General features: G+C 45.7%; 1 protein-coding gene across 1 annotated transcript in view; it reads right to left on the reverse strand.

Annotated features, from left to right (window-relative positions):
• Positions 1–453: 453 nt before the first annotated feature.
• Positions 454–17,088, reverse strand: part of CD28 (CD28 molecule) — a 42,276-nt gene continuing 25,641 nt past the window's right edge. Inside the window, exons 3-5 of the mRNA XM_048485943.1 lie at positions 5,732–6,091; positions 3,629–3,735; positions 454–944 (exon numbers count right to left, since the gene is read on the reverse strand). Of these exons, the coding sequence (XP_048341900.1) occupies positions 807–944; positions 3,629–3,735; positions 5,732–6,091 (605 nt within the window). The 3' untranslated portion in view covers positions 454–806. The remainder of the gene's footprint in view (positions 945–3,628; positions 3,736–5,731; positions 6,092–17,088) is intronic.

Consider the following 17,088-nt stretch of genomic DNA (forward strand, 5'->3'; position numbering starts at 1 on the left):
CTGGTTGAGGGCTTCTTGTCAGCTCCATCTATGACTTGTCTCAAGACTTGATGAGTCAGCAAAACCTCAAGCATCTTCTTCCACATCAGCTATAAACTTCCAATGTCTCCTGGGACTGAGATGCAGACCCACTGCTTTAGTAATATGGGGAATTTGTTTCTGAAAAGTGGTACCATGTGGGATTTAGAGTGCTGATTCTCTTGGCTGAATCTTTTTTTTAAACAGGGCAAAAGTATCTAGCTAGTCATTCACGTCATTTGCTCTAGCAGTATATTCTTCATAACGCTGGGCTGACAAGTTCCCAAAGCTGGATAAGTCTGATCTTTTAATCTTATGTTTTAAATTCTAAATTCAGCACTGCCATTTGATAAGAGAGAAGTTTTTCTTTTTAAAAAAAAAAAACCCTCCGCTTGGCTAATTTGCGAGTATAAGCCGCTCGAGTTTGGGCACAATTTTTACACGTCATTATTTGAATGAGAAATAATAATCCTAAGATCATGATTTTTTTAAAAAACCACCATGAAAGATCAGTAACTCAGATGAAATCTGTATGTATTTGCAAAGGAGATAGAGTCATGCAACTTAAATTCATTTATCTGGTGCCTACCCTTCTTTTCGACCATCCATTTCATATGTAACCCATAGTTTCCATCCTTCGTTGACAAAACCCCCAAGATGTGTCTTGTTTCTTGTAGATAACCATTGAGCACAGTTACTCTAAGCTAAGGCCAGACTGTTCTTTCATTTGTCCCATGGTCAAGAATACACACACTGTGTGAGCTACCAAATCGGTCCCTAAATCTTCATCATGGCTCCCAAAAGCGATAAGTAGTATAAGTCCTCGCTGGGATGCTTGGTTGACTGTTCCTCTTTGGACTGTTAAGCTGCCAGGAAATCATGTTGTGATAATCCTTCTGAGGAAATCTCTTCTTCTTGCTTCTCACCTGCCAAGAGCACATATGAACACATGAAGCTGGGTTATACTGCATCTGAACTATTGATCCATCAAAGTTCATGCTGTCTACTCAGACTGGCTGTAGCTCTCCAGGATCTTATGTGGATCTCTCACATCACCTATTGCCAGATTATTTAACTGGAGATGCCAAGGACTGAACCTGGGATCTTACCACCGGCACATCCTCTGTTACCGCCCCACCCCTGCCATGCCCCCGGAACGCCCTCGCCACACCCCCACAGGGGCGTGCGCCCGGTGCATCACCCACTCATTCCCGCCAGAGCTACGCCTCTGCTCTTTGGCGCCATTTTGTGAGCTCACTTCTTGCCCCTTGCCTGTTTTGGGGTCATTTGAGTGGTTTGTTCAGACATAGGCTCCTTCCGCACTTGCAGAATAATGCACTTTCAATTCACTTTCACAATTGTTTGCAAGTGGATTTTGCTATTCTACACAGTAAAATCCAGCTGCAAAGTGCATTGAAAATGGATTGTTCTGCAAGTGCGGAAGGGGCCTGGGAGATGGTAAGATTCCCGTTTGAGTCCTCCCCCTACCATGGAAGCCAGCTGGGAAACCTTAGGCCAGCCACACACTGTCAGCATGCAGGGTTGTTGTAAATGTAAAATCAAGGAGGGTAGAATATTGAAAGCCACGTTGGGTCCCCAGTGGGGGAGAAAGTGGAGTATAATTGAACTAACATTTCTCATATAATGGTGAGATAGCTTTACTAAAAGTGTACGATTATCCAACTATTCCCGACTTTTTAAAATTAAAAAATGGATTTTTTAAAAATTGAGCAATTCAACCCTCTTTTTAACAGGAAGGTGCAGAGTTACCTCCAGGTTCATGGAACGTAAAGGGTTAGGATGGGCAAAAATCACTCATCCAATTTAAATTAAAAATATAGAATGCGTATTCAAGCATTGCGATAGTAAACAAGAGGAACTGACAACTGCAGGTGCTGTGAACCTGTGCAATTAGCAGCTTCTAACTCTGCTGAAGTCAAGGGTCAGGAGCAGCAGTGGCGAAGTGACTAAGAGCAGGTGCACGCTGATCTGGAGGAACCGGGTTTGATTCCCAGCTCTGCCGCTTGAGTTGTGGAGGCTTATCTGGGGAATTCAGATTAGCCTGTGCACTCCCACACATGCCAGCTGGGTGACCTTAGGCTAGTCACAGCTTTCCAGCCCCACCTACCTCAGCCCCACCTACCTCACAGGGTGTTTGTTGTGAGGGAGGAAGGGAAAGGAGTTTGTAAGTCCCTTTGAGTCTCCTACAGGAGAGAAAGGGGGGATATAAATCCAATTCTTCTTCTTCTTCTTCTTCTTCTTCTTCTTCTTCTTCTTCTTCTTCTTCTTCTTCTTCTTCTTCTTCTTCTTCTTCTTCTTCTTCTTCTTCTTCTTCTTCTTCTTCTTCTTCTTCTAAGAGAGTAATTCTGCTTAGCATCCCACAGGTGGAGAGGTTCCCTGGGAGATTTATTTCAATATGTATATCAGAGGACCTCTTAACTTGAATAGTCCAAGCCAGCCTATTTTCATCAAATCTTGGAAGCCATGTAGGGTCTCCCATCATTACCACTTAAATGGGAGACCTGCAAGAACGTCCAGGGTCACTGCATAAAGGCAGGTTGTGGAACACCACTTCTGAATGTCTCCTCCCTTGAAAACCCTATGGAGTTTCCATGAGTTGATTATGACTTGATGGCACTTTCCACCACCACCGCCGCCGAAGCAATGAGAGAGGTGATCTGGCAGTTCTTGTCTTGAAACAACATTCATCCTCCCAAAAATATCATCGTACCCTCTCACATCTCCCCTAAGCAGCTTCTTCCCAGTCACCCACAATGCCCTGCCTTCCTTCCACTGTGACCAAGTTAAATCACCTTCTGCTATCAAGAGGTTAGAAATGAAAACATTCTCTTCTCTTTGCCTGACAAAATTGTAGATGATGTGAGGTAAGTGGTGGGAAAGCCATGGGCAGGGCTTCATCTTTGCCTAACTATTTCACCCCTGCACAGAAGTGTCTACAACAGTGGTTCTCAAACTGTGGGTCGGGAACCCTTTGGGGCAGTGGTGGGATCCAAAAATTTTAGTAACAGGTTCCCATGGTGGTGGGATTAAAACTGTGGCGTAGCGCCAATGGGGCGGGGCTGGGCACGACAGGGGCGTGGCTGGGCATTCCAGAGGCGGGGCATTCCTGAGCAGGGCTGTGGCAAGGACGCAGCCACTGCGCTAGCCCGATCCATGGTGAAGCGAATGCAACATGAGGCGCGGGCTGCCACCTGCGCCGGTGCACCTCCTGCTAGAGCTGCTTCAAGTTCTGCCTTGCGAGCGCTACTGTTGAGGAGGGAGGAGCGTAACTAAGGCAAGCCAAAATCGCGTGGCTTAAAATCACCAATTAGTAACCCCCTCTCGGCACACACAAATAATTAGTAACCTACTCTCGGGAACCTGTGAGAACCTGCTGGATCCCACCTCTGCTTTGGGGGGGTCGAATGACCCTTTCACAGGGGTCGCCTAAGACTCTCTGCACCAGTGTTCTCCATCTGTAAAATGGATAAATGTTAGGGTTGGGGGTCACCATAACATGAGGAACTGTATTAAAGGGTCGCGACATTAGGAAGGTTGAGAACCACTGGTCTACAAGGTACTGACATACTGGGAAACAGTGATTTCTTACCCAGCAGTAGACTAAAGCTCCTGTTACTGCCACACCATAACAAGCGATAATGGCAAGACCTATTGCCATAGCACTGGAATATTTTAGTCCGTCTGCCCTCCAAGGTTCTGAATAGTGAGAAAAGAAAATGAAGTTTCAAACATGCCTGTACACACCAGAGCTTTGTGCGTTATTATGAATGATGCCATCAAAGGGATGCCATCACATTTCTGACAACAAAGGAGATGCTCTGGTATGTGGGCAAAACTCTATGGTAAAATGGTGGTGGATATACATTATTAGCAGAGTTTAGCAGATACCAATAAAGACCCAGATACTAGCAAGTTGCATAGTATAAAAGTTTACTAGCTAAAAAGGTAGGGTAGTGTGAAGATAAAGCAATAAATACTATACTGTGCTGTTACATTTACAGTAATTTCAGCACATGGTTAGAAACTGAATTTCTGTATCTGAATCTCTGAGAATAAACAAAGCAAGTTATTTTCATAACTTCAGGTATACGTGCTCACAAATATGTAAGCAACGGATATTCAAGCTGGCCAATAGCTAATCAATAGGTCAGCTCATTAGAATGTGATCTTGTCACACAAACAGATAGTTAACACTTTCATAACTGGTTGCAACAGACACTTACAAATACCAGCTTAAAAACAGCCTATACCATAGAGTTTTTGCCCAAATACCAGAGCATCTCCTTTGTCGCCAGCGACATGATGATGTCACTTCTGGAATTGAAGTAATCACAGTGGCAATAACAAGGACTAGGCTTCATTTTTTAGGCCTGGTAAGGCTTTCCTGGCAACCCTAACGCAAGTCCAGGGTTCATACAGTTTACCAACTACAAAAGTGAAACTAGTTTTCCTCTCCTTGGGCCTTTCCACACAATCCATTTAAAACATTTAAATAAAAAATTTCCTCCATGGAGTTATGAATTGTTTTCCCCAAAAAAAGTTTTAGTTGCAACCTCAAAATGTTTTAAATGAATTCCTTGTAAAATGATTCTCTGTCTGAAACTGCAAACGTCTTCAATTGCTGTGCGATCTATTAACTACGTTTCTCCCGTTTCTCTGCTTCCCTGAACTTCCTGCTCAGTGCCACTTTCTGAGCTCACTCAACTTCCCCTGGCCTGTTTATTTGCAGCATTTCTCTGCTTGTTCTTTGATGGGGGGAGCAATCTTTGAAACGTCGAGTATCCGAGGCAGCGGTGTAGCGTCAATGGGAGGGGACACAGCGGAGAGTAATGCAGCTGAGCCTGGAGGAAGGCGGAGCAAGTGCCAAGGAGCGAGAGGAAGCAGAGGCATCTCTCGCATGCCCGGAGACCTACAATGATTCCCTCTGCCGCTCCGTCCCTGATCCGAGGAGTATAAAATTCAGCACCAGGCTACGAAGCATCAATTCAACACAGAGCTAAAAAGGAGGGAGAGATCACGTCATGAAGCCCAGGAATAATTTCAAGGGGGTCAGTACAAACAAAAGGGGGGGGGGGTTGCAGATATTTTACAAACATTTTACAAATATTTTAGAAGATCTGTGTGGAAAGGGTGATTGTCATAAAAGGGCTGCAGGCACTGAGTCTTTCTGAGTTAGCCTGTCAAAGAAACCAAGGAAGAAAAGGGTAGGGTGGTTAAAAATGAATTTGGTCCAGAATTGGGTAAAATTATTGCCCTCTGGCCTGTTTGCAGCTTTCTGTTCCAATTCCTTACAGGCAATCTGGGCAAACACTGCATATTTCCCCTTATATTTGTGCAATGAAAAGTGCTAGAGATTTTTAAAAAAATTAAAACTGGGGATTTAGTGGTGGGGCTTAATGCATTTTGGGGGAGCCATTGACCTCCAATTGCCCCCTATAGATACAGGACTGAAGCAAAGTGTGAATCAACATTCTCCTCCTGTAGCCACTAGGGGACAGGAAATTAACAGACTTGTACACTCCCTGGCAGAGGCAGGGCTTGAACACCCATCGTGCTTGGTCCCCTCGTCTGGGAATGTGCGGTCTGAGATCCAACATCATTCTTTGGGTGATACCTGAATTCCTCAGAGGCTCCACATTCCTAAGCCGCAGAAGTGGCGTGACAATATGCATGAAAACACTTTTCTTTTTACCTTCTTTCACATGAATGACAGTGCCGTTACCCTCGCTGTGGTGATATGGCGGTGGATATACAGCCTCGATTTTGCAGACGTAAATATCCGTATGAGCGACACTCAGGTTGTACAGGCTGAACGTCACTGCTGTCGTGTTGGTCTGCGTACGGCATCCGATTTCGCTCAGATTTTCATTGTAATTGTGAGAGGTCTTATTCCAATCCACTGAGCACACCTCCACATTCCTGGCTGTCCCTTTCAACAGTGACGCTTTGAATGTCTTTGTCTGCCGGTTGTTACAGGTGAAGCTGCAGAAGATTGTAGCGCTTTTGTTCTCGGCTATGAGCAACGGAGGCTGCACTACTGCGATGACCTTTTCTGGAAGGGAGAGGATAGAAACAGGCTGTGATCATCACTCACGGCACTAGGAAACCAAAATTGACTGGAAAAGATGAGTGAAGGTATGATGTATGTCAGGAAGGTAGTGTGCCTTTTTTAGTTGGGATGTTTTACAGTTGCCGGGCAACCAGCAGGGAAGTGGGAGGACTTACCTGCAGAGGGGTAAATCTGACATCACCAGCAATGTGCAACATCACTTACGGCAGGGACCTGAGGTGAGATCATTGCATTCCTGGTGACACAAGGCGCTCTGGCATTAGGGCAAAAACTCTACGGTGGAAGTTGTTCTCATTGCCAGAAGCACCAACGTTACATCACCAGTGGGGCTTTCCCCACTGACAGAGTTGAACTGATTTCTACCTAGGTTCGCCTCAGTGAACCCCACTGCCACCGAGCTCAACATTGTTTTGTCTCAGTTCCTCCCCCTCAGAATTGCGACATCCTTGTCACAGTTATGAACTACACTTTTCTGCCGGAATAAGGTCGATACCGCTTCGAAGTGGGGAAGCAGCGAAACGACACCTCATCCATTCAACCAATCACAAGCCGCTTTTGTGGCATGAGCAGAACGGGAGAGTAGGTAGGCGGGCTGAAAGCGCATGTAACTGTAAACCTATGTAAAGCTAACTGAAGAAAAAAAAAAAGCGAAAAGCATCTCCTGTTTCCATGCGCCCTTAGCACAAGCTCAATCCCACACGATCGAGGAGTGAAACAGGCACCAAGATGATCCCGCCCACAGCTTGGTTCCAGGGGGCCAACTCAGTTGCTGTGGGGACAGCCTGGAATCTCCCTCCACTGAAGGGAACTGAGTCGACCTTAGCTCCCTTCTGTAGTGGGGAAAGCCTCAGTGACTTCACTGCCACACCAAGCTAGGCCTCTCCCCCACTGCCTGTAAATCCCCCTGCTGACCAGCTGATCACTGTGGGGGGCCCTGAGAGCGAGAGATCCTTGACCTCTGTTGAGTCTTCACAGCCCTAGGTTGTTTGGACTTCTTCGGCCCCTGTAGTTTTGGGGAGCAGCTGAAATGGGTGGAGTTTCCTGATTTTGGTGTTAGTTGCGTTCTGAGATAATAAGCTAGTTATGTTAAGGACTGTTCAGCCTTATTCTTACCAGACACAGCATAAGTCCGCCGTCTCCATGACCAAATACTATGCTTCAAACTGTTTGACCTTAAAATGTGCACTCAAACAGTCCTTTTTTTTTCATTGACTGTTCTCAAAAAACTTTTTAAAATGGCAGCCATTCAAATGTGTGGTATTTTTTTCCATTTCTTTTCCTTGAAGTCAGTGAAAATACTGAACGGTCTGGGATAATACCGGATACCTGGCAACTTTTACAGATAATACGATGCTAAATACGATATGATCGATTGTACTTAGGCCAATTGTACAATACAATAATATACATAGATCAATGATCTTGCTCAACAGAAGGCAGCCTTATGGAAAGTAAGTAAAGTTCATTGATTTTTTTGCTGTAAGTAGATGAAAACTCCACCCTCCTGTCTCTGAATGTCTCTTGCTTTGGGGTTGCTGCAAGTCGGCTATGACCACTGATGGTGAAAAAGACAATTTGACCAGTTAGAATACAGTCGTTTCCGCAGAATCAAGATAGCATCAGCAATTCGGGGAGTGGAGTTAGTTCTAGGCTTCATGACTGTGAATGTGTATTGAATATATTGGCTAAACCATGAAAACATAGTAGCATCCTTCCTAAATTTTGTCTGGAGAAAGAGAATAGCTTTTACAATATCTGAAATTGGAACACTGACACCGCATGGTGAGCGGAGCAACAAAATGGCTGCCACAGAATGTCTGCTGCAGGAGGAGGAACCAGCCACAAAGCGACCGACACATCTTAACTTCAGTAACATTGTGCAGATCTTTGTGATATGCTGGAAGCTATTGCCAAAGCAATGTTTTAAAAAAATCTGCCCAGCCAATCAAATCTCCCATTGACAATCAGAAACTTGCTCAGCAAAAGCTCTACTCACTTCCTGAAAACATTTGGCAGGCACAAGAAAAGGTGTCCGTGGCGCCATGGCCCTACAGGCATCATCTTGGGGACCCCTGCCTTCTAAACCTGTACTGAAGAGGTCTAGGGAAGGTAAATGAGTAGGAATGTTCTGTTCCCCAAGCGATCTAATATCAGGTGTCCTGTACTTTGCCAGAACAGAATATGAGATCTGTAGATTAATAAGTAACAGTTCAAAAATGGTATACAATTACAGTTCAAAAATGGTATACAGTTCAAAAATGGTATACAATTAATAGTACTGAAAGTTTAGGACTCTGACTCCTCCCATGAAGTCTAACTAAAAAAGAATACTTGCGATGCTGGAAACAATAGAGATTGTTGAAGAGCTTGCAGACACCAATTCTTCCTTGTTTGCTTCCAAGGAAGTCTGATTGCTTCTTGCTGCTTCTGAGTTCTCCACGGTGTCCTTGGACTCTGTTTTTCCTGCAGTCCTGTTGAAATGTGTTTACTCTATGGATCTCTAACACCTTATACATCTTAGACATCTGAGATATTGCTGTCTCCAGCCTTCCTGACACCTGAAACTAAAACAAACTGGAAAAAGGGATTGCTAATTAATAAAAGATAGTGCTTTTGCCTATGGAGAGCTTCTTAAAGGAACAGGTCTAACTAAGGTTCCCTCCCACAGAATACTGTACAAAAACAATTAAGCCCATTCTATCTAAGGGTATAACTAAGCCTTAAATAAAGAAAATGGCGAGGGTGTCTCTAAGGGCATGACAAGGAGGAAAGGCCTGATTTTGAATAGTACCTTTCTCAGTAAGAAGGAAGCTTGATCACGCCCAGTTTGAATGACTAATGCCGCGGGGAAAGAGAAAACTGCCAATCGAGCTGTTCTCTTCACTACGATCAGCAGATTCAAGAGCCACTTCTACAGGAAGTTATTATCAGCGCATGGTTCTATTTTCCTATTTTTAAAAAGCTGGATTTTGAGTGGTTATTATAATTATTTGAGTTGGTATAGTTAGGTTGTGCTTTTAAAAAAAAAAAAACCTTGGCTAGCCCAAGGAACGAAATATGAATGTTTCAGACAAATTCCAGGGAGGAAGTCCCATTGTAGGGGGGGAAACAGCCACAAAAAACTTGTGGTACCTTAAACACTAAGAGATTTATTATTTGGTGGGGCCTGAGCCCAATTTATCAGAGGGATGAAATAACAAATATATACAGAGAGAGAAAAGTATATAGCGGAGTCAACTTCCTTTATAACTATGCTAGTTATAACAACAGGAAATACTGTAATTACACGAGGATTCTGTCTGCCAAGGTGCAGCAAAACTGCAAAATTATAGTTTCCGAACTGGAGGTGGGGACTGGAGTTCTCCCAGCTCAGTTCCCCTTGAAGAAATGAAGTTTCAGGGGATGTACTTTATGGGAGCTGCATGGCGTAGTGGTTAAGTGCTTGCACTGTCACTCACACGGTCAGGAGTTCGAGCCCCCTGTGGATCAGATCTCCTGGCAGCTGGCTCATGGTCAACTCAGCCCTCCATCCATTTCTTGGTCAGTAAACGAGTACCTAGCAGTTCATAGCTAGAGGGTAAAGAATAGCCAGGAAAAGCAATGGCAAACTACCCCACAAAAATGGCTTGCCTATAAAATCACTGCTTGCAGTGGTACCGCAGGGTCGGACACGACCGAAGGGGAAACTTCACCTGTACTTTATGGTACCATAGAGCCTAGGAAAAAATATTGGAGGGGCTACAGGAGATGGATCCTTTAAGTCTATTGCTTCTCCTATGGTGATGTAACAGAGCTACTAAGGGACAAAGTTTATCAACAGATTCTCAAGTGGTTTCCAGTACAACCTCCAACGCAGATGTTCAAAACGTTTGCAACAGTTAAATAGTCAGCTGCCACAGAACGACTAGAATCAATATAGAACCAACCCAACCACTCATAAGTGTAACAGCACCACCCGCTGGTAAGCCTGTAAGGTCACCAACTCTGGCTTGGGGGATACCTGGAGATTTGGGAGCAGGGCCTGGAGAGATGGGAATTTCCGAAGGGATTTCACCTAGAATCTATGGTATACCATAGAGTTTGTCATCTGAAGCTGCCATTTCCTCCAGGGGAACTGTATCTTTGTAATCTGGAGATCCATAGTAACTCTAATGTAAGGTGACCAGATTTTTACCTTTTTAAGCTACACCAATAAGTGTGACGAAAGGCTGCATGCACGTAACGCTATCAGCCATTGAGCAAGACTGCCTTTTGGGGTGCTGCCCTGTTTCAGGGCGGAAAACAGGAGCACCCCAGAAGGCAGTGTGGCAACACGCGAGGCTGCCACACTGCCAAACCCGTTTCCCGCCCTGTGACAGGGGAGCGCCCCAGAAGGCAGTGCAGCAGCCTCCCGCGCTGCCGCACTGCCTTCTGGGGCACTCCCATTTCCCACCCTGTCACAGGGCAGGAAAAGGGGAGCGCCCCAAAAGGCAGTGCGGCAGCCTTCCAAAAATCGGGACATTTTAAAAACCACGCGGGACAAATTAGTCAAAAGCGGGACTGTCCTGCCAAAAGCGGGACGTCTGGTCACACTACTCTAATGTCCCATGGATGTTTTTGCACATCATGTTAGCTGTGTTTGTGGAAATGTTTCCATATTCTGCACAAACAACTTGTGATGAAATAGCTTTAAACGGGACATTTCAATCAGCCAGTGACTGCCAAGAGAAGGGTGGATGCCTATTTCTCTGTGTACATATCCAGCATATGGATTGAGCTTATTTTTGCAGCCCTTTGTGGTCTTGGGCTGTAAGATTGCCAGCCCACAGTTTTTCTTGAAAGACAACTGATCTCCAGATTAGAGAGATTTGTTCCCCTGGATAAAAAATGGCCGCTCTGGAGAGGGGGGGGACTCTATGGTACACATCCCAGCTGAGCTCCCTTTGGTCCTCAAGCTCCACCCCAAAATCACCAAGAATTCCCCAACCTGGAGTTGTCAACCATAAGATGAGTCCTTACATCGGATGCTAGATCAACTTGGAAAATAAGATGGTGTGAGAAGACTTTGGATAGACAGGGGAACAGAAGCCCTTAAATTAAATTTATTGGAAGGCCTGCTGTAATTCCATCAAGGGAGAACTTCATGCTTTGAAAAGCCTCATAGATGCTGTGGCTGTTTTATGGTTTCTGAGCTAGCTCAAGAGAAACAGACCGGGAAGAGAATTTGAGGCAAGCCACAGATTCTGGAAGGGATAAACCTCACAGGGAAGTCGCCCCTTTTCCCCATTTCTAGTGCTTGATGCCAATTTTACTAACTTAGTAGTTCTGGCCAAGGCAGCAAGTCCCAGAACTCCTGGTCTAAAAATAAATGCAAACATACTACTCGGAGGGAAACTAAGTGCCAGAAAAGATACTTTGTGTTTAGATTACAAATTTCGGTGAACCAGCTGCATGCATGGCGAGAAGGCAAGAAAGAGGCGAAGCGAGCACCAAGTTTTGCGTTTAAGAGAGCAAGTCATAAATATACATTACAACTCAAGCCTGATTCGCATGCATTTAACAGAGACAACATTTTACTTCGACTGAGCAAGGGCTCCTTAGTGACTCCAAAGCCCTGACCTGCATTCCTGTACCAGTTTACCATTAATTTATTGTCGAAGGCTTTCACGGCCGGATTCAACTGGTTCTGGTGGGTTTTCCGGGCTGTGTGGCCGTGGTCTGGTGGATTTTGTTCCTCTGTGGGCACTTTCACACATGCAGAATAATGCACTTTCAATCCACTTTCACAATCAGATTTTGCTATTCCGCACTATTTCGCAAGCAGATTTTGCTATTCCGCACTTTTGCAAAGTGGATTGAAAGTGGATTGAAAGTGCATTATTCTGCATGTGCGGAAGGGGCCTGTGATACACCTCTGAAGATGCCAGCCACAGATGCAGGCAAAATGTTAGGAACAAGATCCACCAGACCACAGCCACACAGCCCAGAAAACCCACCAGAACCAGTTGAATCCGGCCGTGAAAGCCTTTGACAATACCTCTACGCAAGTTCACCCTCTGAGGAAAATAATGTTTGCTTCCTGTATGTGTAAAGTGCTGCCATCACAGCTGACTTGTGGTGAACCCATAGAGATTTTCAGAAGTAGTTTGCCGTTGCCTGGCTGTGCATATGAACTCTGGATTTCTTTGGTGGTCTCCCGTCCAAGTACTAACAAGGCCCAACACTGCATAGCTTCTGAAATCTGACAAAAATCAAGCTAGCCTGAGCTACCCCGGTCAACGTTTACCTACCATTCAAAGATAGCATCTACTTGGCATATGTTAAAAATTGGATATAGATGTGCTAACTACCCCAAAGTCCTTTAGTCATCTATTTGGCTCAAAGCTGAATATATCTCATAATGGAGGGACTATTTTAGTTATATTTGATAAAAGATACCTGCACAACCCATTCCAAAGCTACCTGCTTTTACCCGATGTGCCCCCAAACCTTTTACCATTTGGAAAATGGCAGAATGTGCCACTAGCCCAAGAAAATCTTGATACAGGCATGTTTGTTTACTTCATGGCCATAGTTTCAGAAAGGGGGGAAAAAACCCAGAAACAGTGATTCAGCGTGTTAAAAACAACCGAGAAGGGGTTAAGAATTGCTTTCCTCTGTCACTCTCCCACGCCAACTAGCAACTATTTTTTAAAGGAGTTGGGACACGTCTCTGAAGTAAGGTGTTATTTTCCTTTGCTAAAATCCCATCCAAGTTAATACTGAAAAAGAACCAGCATCGCTTCAGAGAAAATCTTGGCTTACATAAAAGCAACATGGTATTCATTAAATACTTGGACTTTTATATTTTATCGCTCGTCACAGGCTCCTAAGAAAATGTACAGTACTATCCTAAACAGAATTACATTGAAGCCCTCTGACTGCAGTGGATTTAGAAAAGTGTACCTCTGTTTAGGACTGCACTGTTAGTTGTGGAATAGGATTGCTTGAGAAGCAGTTTGAATAGCATGAGTCCCCGTACAGATCCATGGAAGATTCTTACTTGTATTGAACCAGCATGGTGTCGTGGTTAAAAGCAGATGGATTCTAATCTGGAGAATCGGGTTTGATTCCTCACTCCTCCACCTGAGTGGCAGAGGCTTATCCGGTGAACCAGATTTGCTTCTGCATTCCTACATTCCTGCTGGGTGACCTTGGGCTAGTCACGTTCTTCGGAACTCTCTCAACCCCACCTACCACACAAGGTGTCTGTTGTGGGGAGAGGAAGGGAAAGGAGCTTGTAAAACACCTTGAATTTACCTTACAGGAGAAAATGGTGGGGTATAAATCCAAACTCTTCTTCTTCTTTTACTTTGCATGGAATGGGAATAAAGGGATGGTTTTTATAACAGAGCTGTAGGATCCTTTGTGGATAAATATTTGGACTCATGCTATTCAACCCCTTTCCAAAGGATCTTGGGAACTTTTAAACAACCACATTCAGGATAATAAATCTCAAGTGGACTTTGGAGAACTCTCCCCATGGCAACAAATTTGGCAAGTGAGATTTAGTGTAAGTTCAAAACGGGATGAAATAAAATCGCACACGCATAAAGATAGACCTGAACCGATCATATCCTCTCAGCCAAGAGATTCCATGTTTAAAAAATGTCAACAGCATTTACACCAGCAATGAAAAGACAAACTCAAAAGGGCCACTGAAATAATCATAGAACTGGAATATGTAATGAAATAGGCATTTTTTTAAAAATTAGGGTGGGAAGTATGATAATAAGGATATTGCAAAGTTCCATAAAATTCTGGATGGTGCAGACAGATATGATGAAGGGAAATGTGTTGAACTTTCACAGAGAAAAAGACCTTGAGGGTCATCAAATTAAGCTGATTTGCAGAGGCGTGCCAGGGGTAAATGGTGCCCGGAGACAAATTGTCTCTGGGATGCCCCCCACACCGCCAGGCTCCACCCCCAAGCTCCGCCCCCCACTGCTGCCTGGAGCCCTCGACCCTGCCCATGTCACCATGGACATGGGCAAAGTCTAGGGTGCCCAACTCCCCCCCCCCGACTCCCCCTGCCGGCTTTTATAAGCACTGAGGCCGGGGGTGGGGCTTGGGGAGCAGGAAGGGGTGGGACTTCCTGCTCCCCAAGCCCCAGCCTCAGTGCTTATAAAAGCAGGTCTCCAAGGCCAGGGACTGCAGAATCTTCTGGCCTGCCCAGAGGGGAGGTCAGAAGAGACTGCAGGCTACTGACAAGGGGGAAGGGAGGGGGGAGTGACATGGGTGGCATTGAGGGCCTGCTGCCTCGTCGTTTTCCTGCACCTCGACTCTGTCCATGTGTCACTGACATGGGCAGGGTCAGGGGTTCTTGGAGACAATGCTCAATCATGATCTTCTGCCAGCAGGTGAGGACGTTCTGTTTTATCGGGTGCTCTCTCATTGAGGGACTTCAATGGGGTATGCTGCCGCAGAGTTAACTTTCCCAAGTGGTAATTTTCTCCAGGTGAGTGGATCTCTGTTGCCTGCAGATCAATTGTAATAACGTGAGACCTCCAACTAGCACCTTGAGGTTGGCAAACCTGATCAGAATATTTGATGCAATGGACTTTACTTTCATTCATGAACACTGTTCTTATGAGCTTAGTTGTTTAACAAGAGCCTGGTGGATCAGACTGGTGTTGGTCCATCAAGTTCAGCATCCTGTATACACAGTGGCCAACCACAGTGGCCAACCAGTGGCCAACAAATGGGCATGGAGGCTGGAGGAGCAGCAGTGGCGTAGGAGGTTAAGAGCTCATGTATCTAATCTGGAGGAACCGGGTTTGATTCCCCGCTCTGCCGCCTGAGCTGTGGAGGCTTATCTGGGGAATTCAGATTAGCCTGTACACTCCCACACATGCCAGCTGGGTGACCTTGGGCTAGTCACAGCTCTTCTGAGCTCTCTCAGCCCCACCTATCTCACAGGGTGTTTGTTGTGAGGGGGGAAGGGCAAGGAGATTGTAAGCCCCTTTGAGCCTCCTGCAGGAGAGAAAGGGGGATATAAATCCAAACTACTCCCCCTCCCCCTCCCCCCCTCCTCCTCCTGCTTCCGCTGCCGCTGCCGCTGCCGCTGCTGCTGCTGCTGCCTCTTCTTCTGTCGCCTCCGGTCACTGGGATTTAGTGATAGATTTCTTTCCTGTCCGTCTTTCCAATCTGCTTCCAATGCTGTCTATCTATACTTGTGGTCATTACTAGATTTTCTGGCAGAAAATTCCACATTTTAATCACTCCCAGGGCGTAAAAAGTACTTCCTTTTGCTCATCCTGAATATATTTCCCATCAGCTTCATTGGATGTCCTCAAGTTCTAGTATTTTGGGAGAGGGAGGAAAGGTTCTCTCTGTCCGCTATCTCTAGCCCATACATAATTTTATAAATCTCTATCATGTTCCTCCCTCCCCTTCATTTCTAAACAGAAAAATCCCAGACTCTTCAGCTTTTCCTCATAGGAAAGATGTTACTTAGCAGGCCCTCCATGAGAAATGAGAAGGCCATTTGGACAGAGTGGTTTTTGTCCTCATATGTGAAGCTTCATACAGGGCTTTGCAGCATATTATTATTAATACACAGAGTACTATTTCTCATTCAGCAGGGCCTTGTTTTGACAGTATCACCAAGATTCTGGGTTGTATGTATCTCCATGCAAAATTTGCAGCACAGGAAAGGGAATGTTGGGAGAGAGACTGAAGGGAAGCATCTCATGATGCTCAGCACCCACCTCTGATAAGGAAAGGACTACTATGCAAAACTCAAGAGTGCTAATGCAGCCTAAAAACTATCTGTTGGCCTTACGCAGAGGTGGGATCCAGCAGGTTCTCACAGGTTCCCGAGAGTAGGTTACTAATAATTTGTGTGTGCCGAGAGGGGGTTACTAATTGGTGATTTTGCCACGTGGTTTTTGCCTCAGTTACGCCCCTCCTCTCAGCAGTAGCGCGCAGAACTTGAAGCAGTCTAGCAGGAGGTGCACCGGCGTGCGTGGCAGCCTGTGTGCATTCGTTTCCCGCCCAAGGACCGGCGCAGCGGCTGCGTCCTTGCCACAGCCCCGCCCAGGAATGCCCCGCCCCCGGAATGCCCGGCCACGCCCCCGTCGTGCCCCTCCCAGCCCCATTGGCGCTATGCCACAGTTTGAATCCCACCACCATGGGAACCTGTTACTAAAATTTTTGGATCCCACCTCTGGCCTTATGGGTGCCAGCCTCCAAGTGGGACCTGCGGATCCCCTGGAATTACTGCTTATCTCCAGTCTACAGAGATCAGCTTCCCATGGAGAAAATGGACGCTTTGGAGGGTGGACTCCGTAGCATTTTGCCCCGCTGAAGTCCTGTCACCCCAGCTTCCATCCCCAAATCTCCAGGAATTTCCAAACCTGGATCTGGCAATGCTACCTCTCCATCTCCCCCACTAGCTGCAGGGGTGGGGGGGACTGGAAGCCCCTGTTGGCCATCATTGACTCAAAGTTGTTTATTTTTCCAAGCTCACTTCACTTTAAGTATTCTATGTGTTCCTGAGATTCAAGTGTAGTAGCACCTTAGAGAGACCAACAAGTTTTGGGGGATGTAAGCTTTCAAGAATCAAAGCTCCCTTCTGAACGCCCAGATTTAGTCATTCATAATGGCCATTCATGTCTCAGTCTTCAGCTCAAGCCACTGTTGTGTAGTGGTTAGAGTGTCAGACTAGGATCTGGAGGACTCTGGTTTGAATCCCCACTCTGCCATGGAAGCATGCTGGGTAACCTTGGACAGGTCAGAGGGGAACTTTGGATCCCCACTGAGGAGAAAGGTCAGGTATAAATGAAATAAAGCACAGTATGATCCTCCATGCCTTTGTGCACTTGGCTTCCCTTTCTTCTTTCTCTGCAAAACTTTATATGTGAACCAGGGAGAGTGCAGGGTTTACACAAAATGTAGGCCCTTTCCACACGGGCCTTTTACAGCGCCCTGGGGATGCAAAAACGCCATCCCAACGGAGC

The sequence above is a fragment of the Sphaerodactylus townsendi genome, linkage group LG02 (genome assembly GCF_021028975.2).
Source record: "Sphaerodactylus townsendi isolate TG3544 linkage group LG02, MPM_Stown_v2.3, whole genome shotgun sequence".
In the NCBI taxonomy this organism is placed as follows: Eukaryota; Metazoa; Chordata; class Lepidosauria; order Squamata; family Sphaerodactylidae; genus Sphaerodactylus; species Sphaerodactylus townsendi.